The sequence below is a fragment of the Schistocerca americana genome, chromosome 11 (genome assembly GCF_021461395.2).
Source record: "Schistocerca americana isolate TAMUIC-IGC-003095 chromosome 11, iqSchAmer2.1, whole genome shotgun sequence".
Taxonomy (NCBI): domain Eukaryota; kingdom Metazoa; phylum Arthropoda; class Insecta; order Orthoptera; family Acrididae; genus Schistocerca; species Schistocerca americana.
The window spans coordinates 30,970,325-30,987,682 of NC_060129.1; the positions used below are offsets into that span (position 1 = coordinate 30,970,325).

A 17,358-nucleotide genomic window follows, 5' to 3' on the forward strand; every position below is an offset into this window, starting at 1 on the left:
CGCCTGGAAGGGGTCCCTTGGGACCCTCCCATCCCAGGCTTTGCCCAGTGCCAAAGCGGACACCAGCAAGTATCTCAAACACCCATCGGTCGCTGATCATAGGGCATCACGGTCGTCTTCAGTCCCCTGAGACTGACCCAGTGAGGCCCTCCCAGCCAGAACCACCAAAGGCACAGCACGCAAAGCAGTCAAAGAAAAAAGGTCCCAAGTATCCTGACATTACGGTGGCACCTGTCCCACCGCAACCTTCTAACTCTGCGTCCGAAGATGAGGTGGAGATTCTGGCGTCTGCTGAGGACCTGGATCTCGCCAATCCCTTGGACGCAGTGGATGGCTGTTGTACAGGTAGAGACTCAGTAGCAGCAGGGCCCAGGAGGCGTAATCTGCCTCTCCAGTACCTTCACGCCTTTCCCATCAATGGGCAATATCATCCACCATCTAGCTGAGCTCAGACAACTTATCAACCTTCACCCTTTCTTCTGCACTGCTCTTCAGGAAACTTGGTTTCGGCAATGCGAACCCCCGCCCTCCGTGGCTATCGGGGTTATTATAAGAACTGGGCAGCTTATGAAAGGGTGTCTGGTGGCGTCTGCATATATGTCCTTAACTCTCTTCACAGCGAGTCTGTACCTCTGCAAACAGCTTTAGAGGCTGTTGCTGTTCGGGTGTGGACGCCACAGGCTGTTACCGTCTGCAGTCTTTACCTTCCACCGGATGGTGATGTTGCGCAGCATGTCCTGGCTGCGTTGTTAGCCAAATTGCCGCCTCCTTTCTTGTTACTGGGCGACTTCGACGCCCATAACCCTCTGTGGGGTGGGTCAGTGGCGACCGGTCGGGGCGCCACCATTGAGCAATTATTGGCACAGCCCGATCTTCCGCTTTTAAATGATGGTTCCTTCACACACTTCAGCGTTGCACATGGCACGTACTCTGCCATCAACCTTTCCATCTGCAGCCGTCGCTTCTCACTGTCTGTCCAATGGAGAGTGCATGACAACCTGTGTGGTAGTGACCAGTTTCCGATCTTTCTGTCACTGCCACGGCGACACTCTTCCGGACGCCCTAGCAGATCGGCTATGAATAAGGCTGACTGGGAATTGTTCTCCTCCGCTGCCGCTATTGAGCCTCTCTCTACTGATGATATTGATGTGGTGGTTCAATCGGTCACCACCGGCATCGTTACTGCTGCCGAATCTGCCATTCCCCGTTCTTCTGGGTCCCCTCGGCCGTGGACTGTGCCTTGGTGGTCGCCTGAGATTGCTGAAGCGATTAAAGATCGCCGGCGGGCGCTCCAGCGTCACAAGCGACATCCCTGCATTGAACACCTCATCACCTTCAAACGGCTGCGTGCACGGGCCCGCCGCCTTATCCGCCAAAGCAAGCAGGAGTGCTGGGAGCGGTATGTGTCCACCATTGGCCTCCATGTCTCTCCATCGCAGGTCTGGGCCAAGATCTGACGCCTCTATGGCTATCGGACCCCTGTCAGCGTCCCTGCGCTCTCACTGAATGAATGGAGCAGTTTGTACAGACTCCGACGAAATTGCCAACAGCTTGGCAGAGCATTTTGCTCTTAGTTCCACTTCTTCCAATTACCCACTGGCCTTCCGCTCCATTAAAGAGCAGGTGGAACATCGGAGCCTTTCTTGTCGCACCCACCATCCTGAATCATACAATGTTCCATTCAGCGAGTGGGAATTTCGCAGTGCCCTCGCCGCTTGTCCTGATACCGCTCCTGGGCCAGATGGCATCCACTGTCAGATGCTGAAACACCTTTCAGTGGACTGCCAGCGACGCCTCCGCGACCTTTACAACCGTATTTGGGTCAAGGGGAAGTTTCTGTCGCAATGGCGGGAAAGTATTGTTATCCCCGTTTTGAAACCTGGAAAGAACCCTCTGGAGGTGGACAGCTACCGTCCCATTAACCTCACCAACGTTCTTTGCAAGTTGCTTGAACGGATGGTGAGCCGGCGGTTGAATTGGGTACTGGAGTCTCGGGGCCTTCTGGCTCCGTCTCAGGGTGGGTTCCGTAAAGGCTGCTCCGCCGCCGACAATCTGGTGAGCCTGGAGTCGGCCATCTGTACTGCCTTTGCCCGCCGTCAGCACCTGGTCGCTGTCTTTTTCGACATGCGGAAGGCGTACGATACGACATGGCATCATCACATCCTTTCTATGCTTCATGGATGGGGTCTTCAGGGCCCTCTGCCGATCTTTATCCGCAATTTTCTGTCGTATCGTACCTTCCGCATGCAAGTCGCAGCCTCCCATAGTTCCTCCCGAGTCCAGGAGAACGGTGTGCCCCAGGGATCTGTTTTAAGTGTCTGCCTGTTTTTAATAGCCATTAATGGGCTCGCTGCGGCGGTGGGGATGTCTGTCTCCACTTCCCTGTATGCTGACGACTTCTGCCTTTACTACAGCTCTATTGGCATTGCAGCAGACGTGTGAAGTTAGCACCCCTTTTTTCGAGAAATATACATTTTTTTCACAGTTCTTGATAGATGTAGCATAGTTCTAGAGTTCTTTGTACAAAATTTCAATAGTTTTACAGAATTTAGCGACCAAAACAATACTCGAAAAAATTTTCGTATCGAAAATGTTCTTTGGCAGTTTCCGCAAAATGTAAATAAGTACAAGAGTTCTGAGCACAGTTCTGAACAGAGCTCCAAGAGTTCTTTCGAAAATCCAAGTAACATTTTTTCTGTGCAGCTAATAGTTTACGAGATAATTGCATTTTAATGAGAAAATCTTTTCACTTACTGTGAAGTTGGCACCCTTTTTTTCAGAAATATATATTTTTTTCAGATTTCTTGATAGATATGGCATAGTTCTAGAGTTCTTTGTACAAAATTTCAATAGTTCTGCAGAATTTAGCGACGAAAACAATATTCGAAAAAATTTTCGTATCGAAAACATTCTTCGTCAATTTTCGCAAATTGTAAGTAAGTACAACAGTTCTGATCACAGTACTGAACAGAACTCCAAGAGTTCTATCGAAAACCCAAGTAACATTTTTATGTGCAGCTAATAGCTTACTAGATAATTGCAATTTAAGGAGAAAATCTTTTCACTTACTGTGAAGTTGGCACCCTTTTTTTCACAAGTGTGTACTTTTTTCAGATTTCTTGATAGATATGCCATAGTTCTAGAGTTCTTTGTACAAAATTTCAATAGTTCTGCAGAATTTAGCGACGAAAACAATATTCGAAAAAATTTTCGTATCGAAAACATTCTTCGTCAATTTTCGCAAATTGTAAATAAGTACAACAGTTCTAAGCACAGTTCTGAACAGAACTCCAAGAGTTCTATCGAAAACCCAAGTAACATTTTTTTGTGCAGCTAACAGCTTACGAGATAATTGCAATTTAAGAAGAAAATCTTTTCACGTACTGTGAAGTTGGCACCCTTTTTTTCAGAAATGTATATTTCTTTCACAGTTCTTGACAGGTATGCCATAGTTCTAGAGTTCTTTGTACAAAATTTGAATAGTTCTGCAGAATTTAACGAAGAAAACAACAATACTCAAAAAAATTCGAATAGCAAACATTCGTTATAAATTTTCGCAAAAAGTAAATTCGGACAACAGTTCTGAGGGCAGTTCTGAACAGAATCCCAATAGTTCTATCGAATATCCTAATTACAATTTTTTGTGCAGCTAACACGTTACGAGATAATTGCAATTTAAGGAGGGAACCTCTTCACATACTGTGAAGTTGGAATCCTTTTCTTCAGAAATATATATTTTTTCAGAGTTCTTGATAGAACTAGTTCTAGAGTTATTTGTACAAAATTTGAATAGTTCTGCAGAATTTAGCGAGAAAAACAACAATACTCGAAAAATTTTTTTTATCGAATACATTCTTTGTCAATTTTCGCAAAAAGTAAATTCGTACAACAGTTCTGAACAGAACACCAAGAGCTCTATCGAAAATCCTAATAATATCTTTTTGTGGCGATGATAGTTTATACGGTAACTGCTTTGATGTTAGACCCACTTTCTTCACAGAAAAAGTAAATTCGTTCAACAGTTTTGATGAACAGTTGTGGTTAACACCTCAAGACTTCTATTGATAATCATAATAACATTTTTTGTGGTTATAATAGTTTGTATGGTAATTGATTAATTGTGGGGCACTCTTACTAAAAAAAAAATTATGTCTGTTCGTATGCTCTGATGCCAGCTCTGGATAGCATTGTAAGAGTTCTATCGAAAATACTAGTAATATATTCTGTGCAGGTAATTGTTTACGTAGTAACTGCCTTTATTGAGGAATGCTTATGAGCATTTCCCGTGAAGTTTGAAACCCTTTTACGATAAATATAAATTTTTTTCACAGTTCTTGATATATATGGAATACTTCTAGATTTCCCTGCTCAAAACACGAATGTTGTACAGAATTTCGGGAAGAAAACAATAACTCTGTAAAATTTTGGTATGGTAAAAAATTATTTGTCAGTTTGGAAAAATAAATTTGTATAACAGTTCTGTTGGCAGTTCTGGATAGCACCGGAAGAGTTGCATTGAAAATGATAAGAACATTTTTGTGGCGATAATAGTTTATACAATATTTGTTTTAATCTGATACTCACTTTATCTAATACAGCAAAATTCGTAGAATAGTTCTGATGACAATTCTGAATATCACCCACAGAGTTCTACCAAAAACTATAATAACATTATTTGTGACGATGACATTATATGAGATAATTAATGTGGGACTCACTTTTGTCATGTAAAAGTAATAAATTCGTACAAAAGATCTGATGGCATTTCTTAATACGACCCTAAGAGTTCTACCAACAACTGTAATAACATTTTTTGTGGGGATAACAGTTAACGAGATAATAGCATTTTCGAGAGACCCACTTGGTCTACATTATAATAAATTGGCACAACCCTTTTGCTCACAGTTCTGGATAGCACCGAAAGAGTTCTTTTAAAAACCCTCATAACATTTTTATGGTGCCAGTAGATTATGAAATAGATTGTGTATTCACTCTGCAGTGGGTGTGCGCCGATGTGAAACTTACTGGCAGATAAAAACTGTGTGCCGGACCGGGTCTCTAACCCCAGGCTGTGACGAAAGAATATCGTCACAATATCCTTTCGTCCAAGAGTGCTTCTGCAATTTTCGTAGGACAACTTCTACAAAATTGGGAACGCAGGAGATGAGGTATTGCTGGAAGTACAGCTATGAGGACGATCGTAAATTCTCACTTTTATTTTGGAAAACCGAAAATCGAAAACCCGGATGTATATTCTACTAAATACAAAAAGTCTAAATGTTCAGCGCTATACAAATGCCAGTACACCTTCTTAAGACTGACTGTAGTAACTGTAGGTGGAAGCGTGGGATGTGCACGCTTACATGATTCAAGGAGAGAAGGCTCGTCAGTGCAAAACAAACAGATGGCTGAGAGAGCAGATACATTCACAGGCGCCACTAACCAGATGTTGTCACACCTGTCGAGAATGGCACCAGAGGTACAATGAGCTGTGGTGGAGTGCTGTTGGCGTGGTTACTATGCAACTTACTTGATAGACCGTTATATTACTGTACAATACTTGAGAAACAATGTCATTCACACACTCTGAGTTCCTTATCACTCAGTACTAGACTAAATTACCGGCCTAGTGATAAGCAGCCTATGTACCTCACCGACTACACATCTTCGTGTTATAAGAAAAAAAGAGAAAAATACCAAGGGACACAAAATATGAAACCGGAAATCCGGATTACTGAGGACCAAATAAACGAGGTTCTTATTTACAAATTTCGAACTTGTTATTAACTTTAATACTGTATCCCCTCAACATTATAACACCTCTATCAGTCATGTATTGAATTAGGATTTAAACATACTACTTAGTTCGTTTGTACGATATATTCAGTAAATATACTTACATTTCTATACATTGTAAAGACTTTAAACTCTCGCTGTAGTGTAACTCATCAAACTTCCACACTTCCTTTCTAACTAGAACAAATGTTTGCAACAATATTAACGACAGCAATTTCAAATTTATTCGTTACAAACAGCACATGTTTTTATGTATTCTAGCGGCTGGTGATGTTGCCACATAACTTTCATCCATGAGGGTCCTGGGCATATTTTTAGCTGTTAGTGGGTCCTGGATGTCATGAGAGCTCAAAACAATTACTGTTTTACGTAATAAAATTCATCTGGTTCTTCCTGATTCTAAAAATATACACTTCATGTGTGCCTTTCAATGTTGTATGATTCAGTATCGACGCTAATGCTCTCTTGATGAGATATGAGCCGATTGCTCGTTTTTATCCACTGTGCCCTTTCGAATTTCATTTCAGCGATTAATTTATTTGTTTATCAACGTAGTAAGTAGTACAAAGGTAATCCAGAATGTAAACTGCACTTAAATTCTGTTTTAACTGTTTAATAGTGAGTGTCTGCTGTCCGAACGTCAAATTTCAGATTAATACACTGTGCCTGGTTGCGTTATTTTATAGGAATTTTATTATTGTAAGTGGGAAGTACTAGATAATGTTGAAGAAATCCAAAGCATATTGTTCGAAGAGCATAATATTATTCGAAATTTACCTGTACCAATAGGTGCAGCCAAAGCAGCATTTGTGATGCTGTAATTACCTCATAGATAACGCTATTTGTTTATTGTAGTTTTGTATTCCAATCAGAATTTTGAGAGCATCAAAGCCTCATTTCAGCGTGAGAGAGGGGTAAAATCAATAGATGATATTGAATTGAAAGCCTTCATCAGTCTCTTGTTTTTAATTGTTGTTAACAAAAGTAACAGATAAAGCCTGGAATATCTGTGTGGAACTGATGGTGATGGCATTGAAAAATTTCACCTTCCAAGTGAACATAAAACGTTTCAAATTTATTCTGGAGAGCCTTAGATTTTACAGTCGCGCTATTCGTGATGAAAGGAGACAATTAGACAAGCTAACGGCTATTCGGGAAATATTTACTGTGTTTGTACGCAACTACCACAAATCTTACATCCATGGAGAAAATGTTACAGTAGACAAGAAGCTGGAAAGATTCTGTGGAAGGTACAGTTATTGCCAATATGTATCAATCAAAACAAACGAGTATGGATTCTTAAGTGTGGATTCTTAAGTATTTTACCTGCACAATTTGGAAATATACGCTGTGTTGCAACCAGAAGGATTTACCAACTGAGCAATAAACATTTTGATGTTGTTCTGTGACTGTGTAAACCTATATATCAGTCAGGTCGAAATGTGAAAGCGGACAACTGGTTTACTAGTACTGGAATGATAATAGAGCTATGAAGGGAGAATTTTTCTTTTGTTGGCATGATGAAGAAAGACAAGCGTGGAGATTTCTCTAGAGTTTGCTATCAGTAAAAGAAGGGCTGCCCACATTTCCTTTTTTGGCTTCCTCAAGACTGAACTCTAGTTTCCTCCGTACCTAAAAAGGGGAAGTGAGTGATCCAGGCATCACGTTTGCATGAAGATAATTCGATAGATGCTGACATTGTAGATAAACGGAAGCCATCCACCGTAAATTTTAAAATAGTGTTAAGTGTGGTATTTTCACAGCGGATAAGCCAAATGCTTTGTACAACGCTGCAAGAAATGTGCGCCGCTGGTCAATGATTGTATTTTTGTAATGATCAGTACAGTTGGAATCTATGCACAAGTGATTTATTGTGGCAACAGTAAGAACTGTATCAGAAGGAAAGGGTTCCTGAATCAGCTTTGTTATACAATGTTGTTTTCTTCGCTAAATTCTGCATAACTATTGAAATTTTGTACAGAGAACTCTATAACTATGACTTATCTATCAAGAACTCTGAAAAATATACATATTTCTGAAAAAAAGGGTGCCAGCTTCACAGTAGGAGCTCTTATGGGGTTCTTAATTAAGTTGCAATTACCTCTTAAACTATTACCTGCACTAAAAAATTCTACTAGGATTTTCGATAGAACTCTTTACGTGGTGTCCAGAACTGTCATCAGAACTGTTGTAAGAATATATTTATATTTTCTGTAGAGAAAGTGTGTCCCACATTAAATCAATTTATCACAAACTATTATCGCCATAGAAATATGTTATTAGGATTTTCGATAGAGTTCTTGGGGTTCTGTTCAGAACTGTCCTCAGAACTGTTTTAAAAGTTTAATTTTTGCGAAAATTGACAAAAAATGTTTTCGATAGAAAAATTTTTCGAGTATTGTTGTTTTCTTCGCTAAATTCTGCAGACCTATTGAAATTTTGTACAAAGAATTCTAGAACTATGGCATACCTGCCAAGAACTGTGAAAGAAATACACATTTCTGGAAAAAAGGGTGCCAACTTCACAGTAAGTGAAAAGATTTTCTCTTAAATTGCAATTATCTCGTAAACTATTAGCTACACAAAAAAATGTTACTTGGATTTTCGAAAGAACTCTTGGAGCTCTGTTCAGAACTGTGCTCAGAACTCTTGTACTTATTTACATTTTGCAGAAATTGTCAGAGAATGTTTTCGATACGAAAATTTTTTCGAGTATTGTTGTTTTCTTCGTTACATTTTGCAGAACTATTGAAATTTTGTGGAAAGAACTCTAGAACTATGGCACATCTAACAAGAACTGTGAAAAAAATGTATATTTCTCGAAAAAGGGGTGCTAACTTCACACGACTCATTGCAGCTGCTGAATGTCAGCTACAGGGCGCTATCCGTAAGGCGCAGTGTTGTGCTGTAACGCATGGTTTTCAGTTTTCGGCTGCCAAGACCTGCGTTACGCATTTCTGCCGGCGCCAAACGGTCCATCCTGAGCCGCAGCTTTATCTTGCCGAAGAACTCCTTGCTGTGGTGGAGACCCACATGTTTTTGGGTGTAGTTTTTGATGCCCGGCTGACTTGGCTGCCTCATATTCGGCAGCTTAAACAGGCGTGTTGGTAGCATCTAAATACTCTGAGATGCTTGAGCCAAACCCGCTGGGGCGCCGACCGATCTACCCTGTTACGGCTCTACCAGGCGTTAATCCAGTATCGTCTGGATTATGGGAGCCTGGCTTATGGCTCAGCATTCCCATCTGCGCTGCGGTTCCTGGATCCACTCCTACACATCGTAATACGCCTTGCCACTGGTGCTTTCCGGACCAGCCCAGTGGACAACATACTAGTGGAGGCAGGTGTCCCTCCCCTGCGGTTATGGCGCCAACGTTTGCTGGCCGCTTATGCTGCCCATGTTTTAAGCTTGCCCGGGCATCCAAACTATCATCTCCTTTTCCCGCAATTGGGCATCCATCTGCCAGAACATCGGTCCCGGTCAGGTTGTACGATCGCGGTCCACGTCCGAGAGCTACTCTCCGGGCTTGGGGCTTTACCTCTTCTGCCTCCTTTCCGGGCATCTCTGCGTACACCCCCATGGTGTGTGCCTCGCCCTCACCTTCAGCTGGAATTGGCACAGGGCCCGAAGGACTGTCCCTCCGGAGGCCTTCCGCCGCCGCTTTCTTTCCCTCCTTGCAATGTAGCAGGGCTCTGGCATTGCGTACACTGACGGCTCGATGGTTGCTGGTCGTGTCGGTTATGCGTTTACTCTAGGGGACCATTCCGAACAATGTTCATTGCCGGCTGGCTGCAGCAGTTTACACTGCTGAGCTGGTCGCCATCTTTCGTACCCTAGAGTATATCCGCTCCTGCTCAGGTGAGTCCTTCGTGATCTGTAGCGATTCCCTGAGCAGTTTACGAGCTCTCGACCAGTGTTTTCCTCATTCTCATCTGGTGATGGCTATCCAGGGGTCCCTGCATACTCTTGTGCGTTGCGGCCGCTCTGTGGTCTTTGTTTGGACCCCAGGCCATGTTGGGATACCCGGAAATGAAAATGTTGACTGCCTGGCGAACGAGGCCACCAGTACACCATCTCTGGACATTGGCCTCCTGGAGACAGATTTGCGAGTGTTCCTACGCATCAAAATTTCTGGACCTCTGGGACACCGAATGGCGCGTCCTGCCTTCACGAAACAAACTACGACGCATCAAGGAGGCTACCGGTGTGTGGAGCTCCTCCTTGCGGGTCTCTCGCAAGGAGTCTGTTGTCCTCTGCCGGCTGCGAATTGGGCACACATGGATGATGCACGGCCACTTATTGCGACGTAAGGACCCACCTTATGTCGCTGCGGCTCTGTTTTGACAGTGGTCCACATTTTATTGGACTGTCCACTTTTAGCTGTGCTCAGGCAGTCGTTCGCACTGCCTGACACGCTCCCTGCTCTTATAACAGATGACGCTGCAATGGCTGACTTAGTTTTACGTTTTATTCGGGCAGGGGTTTTTTATCATTTAATCTGAGTGTTTCCATTTTATTTTATTGTTTTGTGTTGATTCTGGCCTTCGGCCTACGATTTTAAACTGATTTTTTAATGTGTTTCTAAGTGGTTGGCTTTTCCTTTTTTATTTCTGTGGTCGGCCAACCACCGTCACACACTCTGTGATTTTAGTCCTTTTTGTCTGGTCTTTGTCTAAGTTTCTCTTGTTCTGTGTCGTCTGCGATCTATTCTGTTAATCGTTTTTATTCTCTGTCGGTGTTTTTAGTATCTGGAAAAAGGGACCGATGACTGTGGCAGTCTGGTCCGTTTCATCCCAGAAACCAACCAACCAACCCCTCTCCCTCTCCATCCACCCTTTCTCCCTCTCCATCCACCCTTTCTCCCTCTCCATCCACCCTTTCTCCCTCTCCATCCACCCTTTCTCCCTCTCCATCCACCCTTTCTCCCTCTCCATCCACCCTTTCTCCCTCTCCATCCACCCTTTCTCCCTCTCCATCCACCCTTTCTCCCTCTCCATCAACCCTTTCTCCCTCTCCATCCACCCTTTCTCCCTCTCCATCCACCCTTTCTCCCTCTCCATCCACCCTTTCTCCCTCTCCATCCACCCTTTCTCCCTCTCCATCCACCCTTTCTCCCTCTCCATCCACCCTTTCTCCCTCTCCATCCACCCTTTCTCCCTCTCCATCCACCCTTTCTCCCTCTCCATCCACCCTTTCTCCCTCTCCATCCACCCTTTCTCCCTCTCCATCCACCCTTTCTCCCTCTCCATCCACCCTTTCTCCCTCTCCATCCACCTTTCTCCCTCTCCATCCACCCTTTCTCCCTCTCCATCCACCCTTTCTCCCTCTCCATCCACCCTTCTCCCTCTCCATCCACCCTTTCTCCCTCTCCATCCACCCTTTCTCCCTCTCCACCACCCTTCTCCTCCATCCACCCTTTCTCCCTCTCACCACCCTTTCTCCTCTCCATCCACCCTTTCCCTCTCCTCCCTCTCCATCCACCCTTTCTCCCTCTCCATCCACCCTTTCTCCCTCTCCATCCACCCTTTCTCCCTCTCCATCCACCCTTTCTCCCTCTCCATCCACCCTTTCTCCCTCTCCATCCACCCTTTCTCCCTCTCCATCCACCCTTTCTCCCTCTCCATCCACCCTTCTCCTCATCCACCCTTTCTCCCTCTCCATCCACCCTTTCTCCCTCTCCATCCACCCTTTCTCCCTCTCCATCCACCCTTTCTCCCTCTCCATCCACCCTTTCTCCCTCTCCATCCACCCTTTCTCCCTCTCCATCCACCCTTTCTCCCTCTCCATCCACCCTTTCTCCCTCTCCATCCACCCTTTCTCCCTCTCCATCCACCCTTCTCCATCCACCCTTTCTCCCTCTCCATCCACCCTTTCTCCCTCTCCATCCACCCTTTCTCCCTCTCCATCCACCCTTTCTCCCTCTCCATCCACCCTTTCTCCCTCTCCATCCACCCTTTCTCCCTCTCCATCCACCCTTTCTCCCTCTCCATCCACCCTTTCTCCCTCTCCATCCACCCTTTCTCCCTCTCCATCCACCCTTTCTCCCTCTCCATCCACCCTTTCTCCCTCTCCATCCACCCTTTCTCCCTCTCCATCCACCCTTTCTCCCTCTCCATCCACCCTTTCTCCCTCTCCATCCACCCTTTCTCCCTCTCCATCCACCCTTTCTCCCTCTCCATCCACCCTTTCTCCCTCTCCATCCACCCTTTCTCCCTCTCCATCCACCCTTTCTCCCTCTCCATCCACCCTTTCTCCCTCTCCATCCACCCTTTCTCCCTCTCCATCCACCCTTTCTCCCTCTCCATCCACCCTTTTCTCCCTCTCCATCCACCCTTTCTCCCTCTCCATCCACCCTTTCTCCCTCTCCATCCACCCTTTCTCCCTCTCCATCCACCCTTTCTCCCTCTCCATCCACCCTTTCTCCCTCTCCATCCACCCTTTCTCCCTCTCCATCCACCCTTTCTCCCTCTCCATCCACCCTTTCTCCCTCTCCATCCACCCTTTCTCCCTCTCCATCCACCCTTTCTCCCTCTCCATCCACCCTTTCTCCCTCTCCATCCACCCTTTCTCCCTCTCCATCCACCCTTTCTCCCTCTCCATCCACCCTTTCTCCCTCTCCATCCACCCTTTCTCTCCCTCTCCATCCACCCTTTCTCTCCCTCTCCATCCACCCTTTCTCCCTCTCCATCCACCCTTTCTCCCTCTCCATCCACCCTTTCTCCCTCTCCATCCACCCTTTCTCCCTCTCCATCCACCCTTTCTCCCTCTCCATCCACCCTTTCTCCCTCTCCATCCACCCTTTCTCCCTCTCCATCCACCCTTTCTCCCTCTCCATCCACCCTTTCTCCCTCTCCATCCACCCTTTCTCCCTCTCCATCCACCCTTTCTCCCTCTCCATCCACCCTTTCTCCCTCTCCATCCACCCTTTCTCCCTCTCCATCCACCCTTTCTCCCTCTCCATCCACCCTTTCTCCCTCTCCATCCACCCTTTCTCTCCTCCCTTCTCCCTCCATCCACCCTTTCTCCCTCTCCATCCACCCTTTCTCCCTCTCCATCCACCCTTTCTCCCTCTCCATCCACCCTTTCTCCCTCTCCATCCACCCTTTCTCCCTCTCCATCCACCCTTTCTCCCTCTCCATCCACCCTTTCTCCCTCTCCATCCACCCTTTCTCCCTCTCCATCCACCCTTTCTCCCTCTCCATCCACCCTTTCTCCCTCTCCATCCACCCTTTCTCCCTCTCCATCCACCCTTTCTCCCTCTCCATCCACCCTTTCTCCCTCTCCATCCACCCTTCTCCCTCTCCATCCACCCTTTCTCCCTCTCCATCCACCCTTTCTCCCTCTCCATCCACCCTTCTCCCTCTCCATCCACCCCTTCTCCCTCTCCATCCACCCCTTCTCCCTCTCCATCCACCCCTTCTCCCTCTCCATCCACCCCTTCTCCCTCTCCATCCACCCCTTCTCCCTCTCCATCCACCCCTTCTCCCTCTCCATCCACCCCTTCTCCCTCTCCATCCACCCCTTCTCCCTCTCCATCCACCCCTTCTCCTCTCCATCCACCCCTTCTCCCTCTCCATCCACCCCTTCTCCCTCTCCATCCACCCCTTCTCCCTCTCCATCCACCCCTTCTCCCTCTCCATCCACCCCTTCTCCCTCTCCATCCACCCCTTCTCCCTCTCCATCCACCCCTTCTCCCTCTCCATCCACCCCTTCTCCCTCTCCATCCACCCCTTCTCCCTCTCCATCCACCCCCTTCTCCCTCTCCATCCACCCCTTCTCCCTCTCCATCCACCCCCTCTCCCTCTCCATCCACCCCCTCTCCCTCTCCATCCACCCCCTCTCCCTCTCCATCCACCCCCCTCTCCCCTCTCCATCCACCCCCTCTCCCTCTCCATCCACCCCCCTCTCCCTCTCCATCCACCCCCTCTCCCTCTCCATCCACCCCCTCTCCCTCTCCATCCACCCCCTCTCCCTCTCCATCCACCCCCTCTCCCTCTCCATCCACCCCCTCTCCCTCTCCATCCACCCCCTCTCCCTCTCCATCCACCCCCTCTCCCTCTCCATCCACCCCCTCTCCCTCTCCATCCACCCCCTCTCCCTCTCCATCCACCCCCTCTCCCTCTCCACTCCCTCTCCATCCACCCCCTCTCCCTCTCCATCCACCCCCTCTCCCTCTCCATCCACCCCCCTCTCCCTCTCCATCCACCCCCCTCTCCCTCTCCATCCACCCCCCTCTCCCTCTCCATCCACCCCCCTCTCCCTCTCCATCCAGCCCCCTCTCCCTCTCCATCCAGCCCCCTCTCCCTCTCCATCCAGCCCCCTCTCCCTCTCCATCCAGCCCCCTCTCCCTCTCCATCCAGCCCCCTCTCCCTCTCCATCCAGCCCCCTCTCCCTCTCCATCCAGCCCCCTCTCCCTCTCCATCCAGCCCCCCTCTCCCTCTCCATCCAGCCCCCCTCTCCCCCTCCATCCAGCCCCCCTCGCCCCCTCCATCCAGCCCCCCTCGCCCCCTCCATCCAGCCCCCCTCGCCCCCTCCATCCAGCCCCCCTCGCCCCCTCCATCCAGCCCCCCTCGCCCCCTCCATCCAGCCCCCCTCGCCCCCTCCATCCAGCCCCCCTCGCCCCCTCCATCCAGCCCCCCTCGCCCCCTCCATCCACCCCCCCTCGCCCCCTCCATCCACCCCCCCTCGCCCCCTCCATCCACCCCCCCTCGCCCTCTCAATCCACCCCCCCTCGCCCTCTCAATCCACCCCCCCTCGCCCTCTCAATCCACCCCCCCTCGCCCTCTCAATCCACCCCCCCTCGCCCTCTCCACCCCACCACTCTATGAAAGAGCCATGTAGGGATAGAAGACAGAAGCCTTGAGCCCTTGACTTTTCCGTTTTTCAGTTTCTTGAAGACCCATTAAAGACAGATGACGCTACTGTTTTGGTAAAGCAAGATCCCAAACTGAAACAAAATGCTGTTGGATCTGAGCATAATGTAAGTTTTCATGCATGTACTGTATTGTTTCGAAAGTGTAGTAAGAATGTCATGATACAAAAATGGGCAATTCAAGCTGAATTTTCATGGATGGTGAACAATTGTAACCTATGATACCAGTTTTCAAGACTTTTTGTGGTCTTCCAGTTGACACTATTTAGATGTGCTATTTGTAGGTTATTACCGATGGTATTTTAACAGCACTTGTAACAAGCAGATCCTTACAAACCATTAACCTTGCATTAATTTTTTATTATGATTCTATGTAATGAATGCTTTCAGTACATACTCGGTGTCAACAGAGAAAAGAAGACTTGCTTTTGGAAGTAAATGTTAATGTTATGTGTCTTTCTCACAGTGCTATAGCAGATGATGTGGAACTTTGATATGTGATGGGTATATTGTAAAGTTCCTAGTCATTATTCACTGTAGTATTTAGATCATTACTGAAATCCTACTTTCGCTGTATGTAATTCTGTATGATTTTCGTCCAGTACACATGACATAAATTTTGTTTCCTAAGGAGCAGGCACTGGAAATACATGCTAACAGAGCAAGAAGCTGTATAAATAGCATTAAATTTGGTTAATTTTGCTGATAATGTGTGGAATGCCATATTCATTTGATTAATGACCAAAAATTTGTCATACATACAGAAGTTAGTCAGCAGTTATAATTCAGGTTGTTTTTTTCTTTCAGTCTGTTAGAGATCCATTGGGAATATCTTGGTCCACTGATTTTATCAAGGAGGACCCTGAACTAAATTTGGAAATGAATGTAACAGAGAATATTGTAAGTATTTACATCTCTGATTTATTGCTTGTAGTCAAGCAATTGTTTAGAATATAGGATGCATTGCAGTGGAATTGTTACAGATTGTCAGTTTTCTGGAACTTGTTTCTGTTCATAATTGTAGAGTATTCTTGTACTCCTGCACCTGACTTTCATGCCACCTGGTACGTGCTGTTTTAAATAGAAGTGGAAGGGGACTGGTGGCTGACCTTGTTCATATAAAGTATATTGTATAATGATTGTGTGTGATGGATAAACAGAATTCACGTTTAGATGAAGTGTAAGTTCTAATAGTGTAGATCATTTGAGAAATATTCCTCCTTTCGATAACTTCTGATAAATACAATTCAAAAGAAGATTGGCTATTCTTATCTTTTGTGTGAATCATAGTTATCTTGAATTTGTCCTAAAAATTTTTGCGGGTTTGAAAAAGAGAGATAAAACTTGTGTATTGCGGATCAGCCCTGATACTTTGGCCACAACCTGAAATAAGGCAAAGAGAGGGGAACATTCAACACACAATTGTAGAACGTTAGGTACTGGCTCATTCTTCATCTCATTGTTCATAAAACAACTTGTTGCGGTTATAAAGGATACTTCAGGCACTGAAATGTGTGGTGATTATACAAGCATACAGGTCAAGGAATCAAGCTATCATGCTAGGGACAGCTCAGAGTATGTAAAGGAGTGTAGCTGATTCACAGCTAACAGGCCAAGACTTACCGTCACATAGACTCATACTATGCCATTTTAAACAAATTAAAGGGATGCATTGCATCACAAGCAGACAAGACAGTAAGTGAAACAGTAGTAGTGTTCCACAAAAAGGGTTTTGCAGAAATGAGAATGCCATGCGTAGTAGTCATGGATGTGCATATGAGGAGTTTGACCAAAACAGCGAACTGTAGTGTGTTCTAGGGCGTAGCTGTAGTTGTCAAAGTGGTTGGATTGTAGTTGGTGACCACTTACTGGCCTGCGTATGCAGCCCAAGAGATCACAGGTCAAACAAGATGTCCCCATAGCACTAGGGCCAGAGGTTCAGGGATAGTGTCCACTGCAGGGAGTGCTGCTCCCATAGCAAGTGTGCAGAACAGTGTGTTGCTGGTTGTGTGGTCTGGAAAACCATGTCATGTTGTTGGCACTGAAATCACTGACGTCTACCCCACTTGTTTCTCTGAAAATATGTAACATAAATTAAATAGTGGTAGACACCTGAGCAGCAAATGTAAGAGCAGGATGTGTGACCATAACAGTGATCTTCAGTAGCACATGCAGCTGTGAGGTGAACATCGTAGTTCTGTCAGCTAGCACGACATGCAGTCTTTGTGGCATGGAGAACATAAAATGCTAGTGCTTAATAATGATGCAGAAAAATAGGACTGACCATTTTGATACTGGCACATGGCCAGCAATATTCTGTATTAATTGTGGAATTGGGAATTATATTTGGTAATTGTATGAGAAGCTAGAGCAAGCTAGCAGTGTAGCAAAGTAACACTTTGTTGGAGGAGCAATTCAGTGGCAGGCTGCTGCATGTGTTACTGGTAGGTTCAAACAACACACAAGTGTTACGTAGATGCTTCAGGACCTCAAACAAGAATTCCCAGAGAAAAAGGGGTTGTTCTTTTGAGGAACAGTATTGAGACATTTAGAGAACTGCCATTTGAAGCTGACTGCTGAACGATTTTGTTGTTTCTTAAATTGCACATAAGGACTATGAAGATAAAAACTGAGAAATCAGGGCTGTCATGGAGGCACATATACAGTCTTCTTCTCCCATATTTGTGAGT

At 46.2% G+C, this 17,358-nt stretch overlaps 1 protein-coding gene across 1 annotated transcript in view; it reads left to right on the forward strand.

Annotated features, from left to right (window-relative positions):
- Nucleotides 1–5,188: 5,188 nt before the first annotated feature.
- Nucleotides 5,189–17,358, forward strand: part of LOC124553991 (zinc finger protein 99-like) — an 82,853-nt gene continuing 70,683 nt past the window's right edge. Inside the window, exons 1-2 of the mRNA XM_047128015.1 lie at nucleotides 5,189–5,200; nucleotides 15,476–15,568. Coding sequence (XP_046983971.1) covers nucleotides 5,189–5,200; nucleotides 15,476–15,568 — 105 coding nt within the window. The remainder of the gene's footprint in view (nucleotides 5,201–15,475; nucleotides 15,569–17,358) is intronic.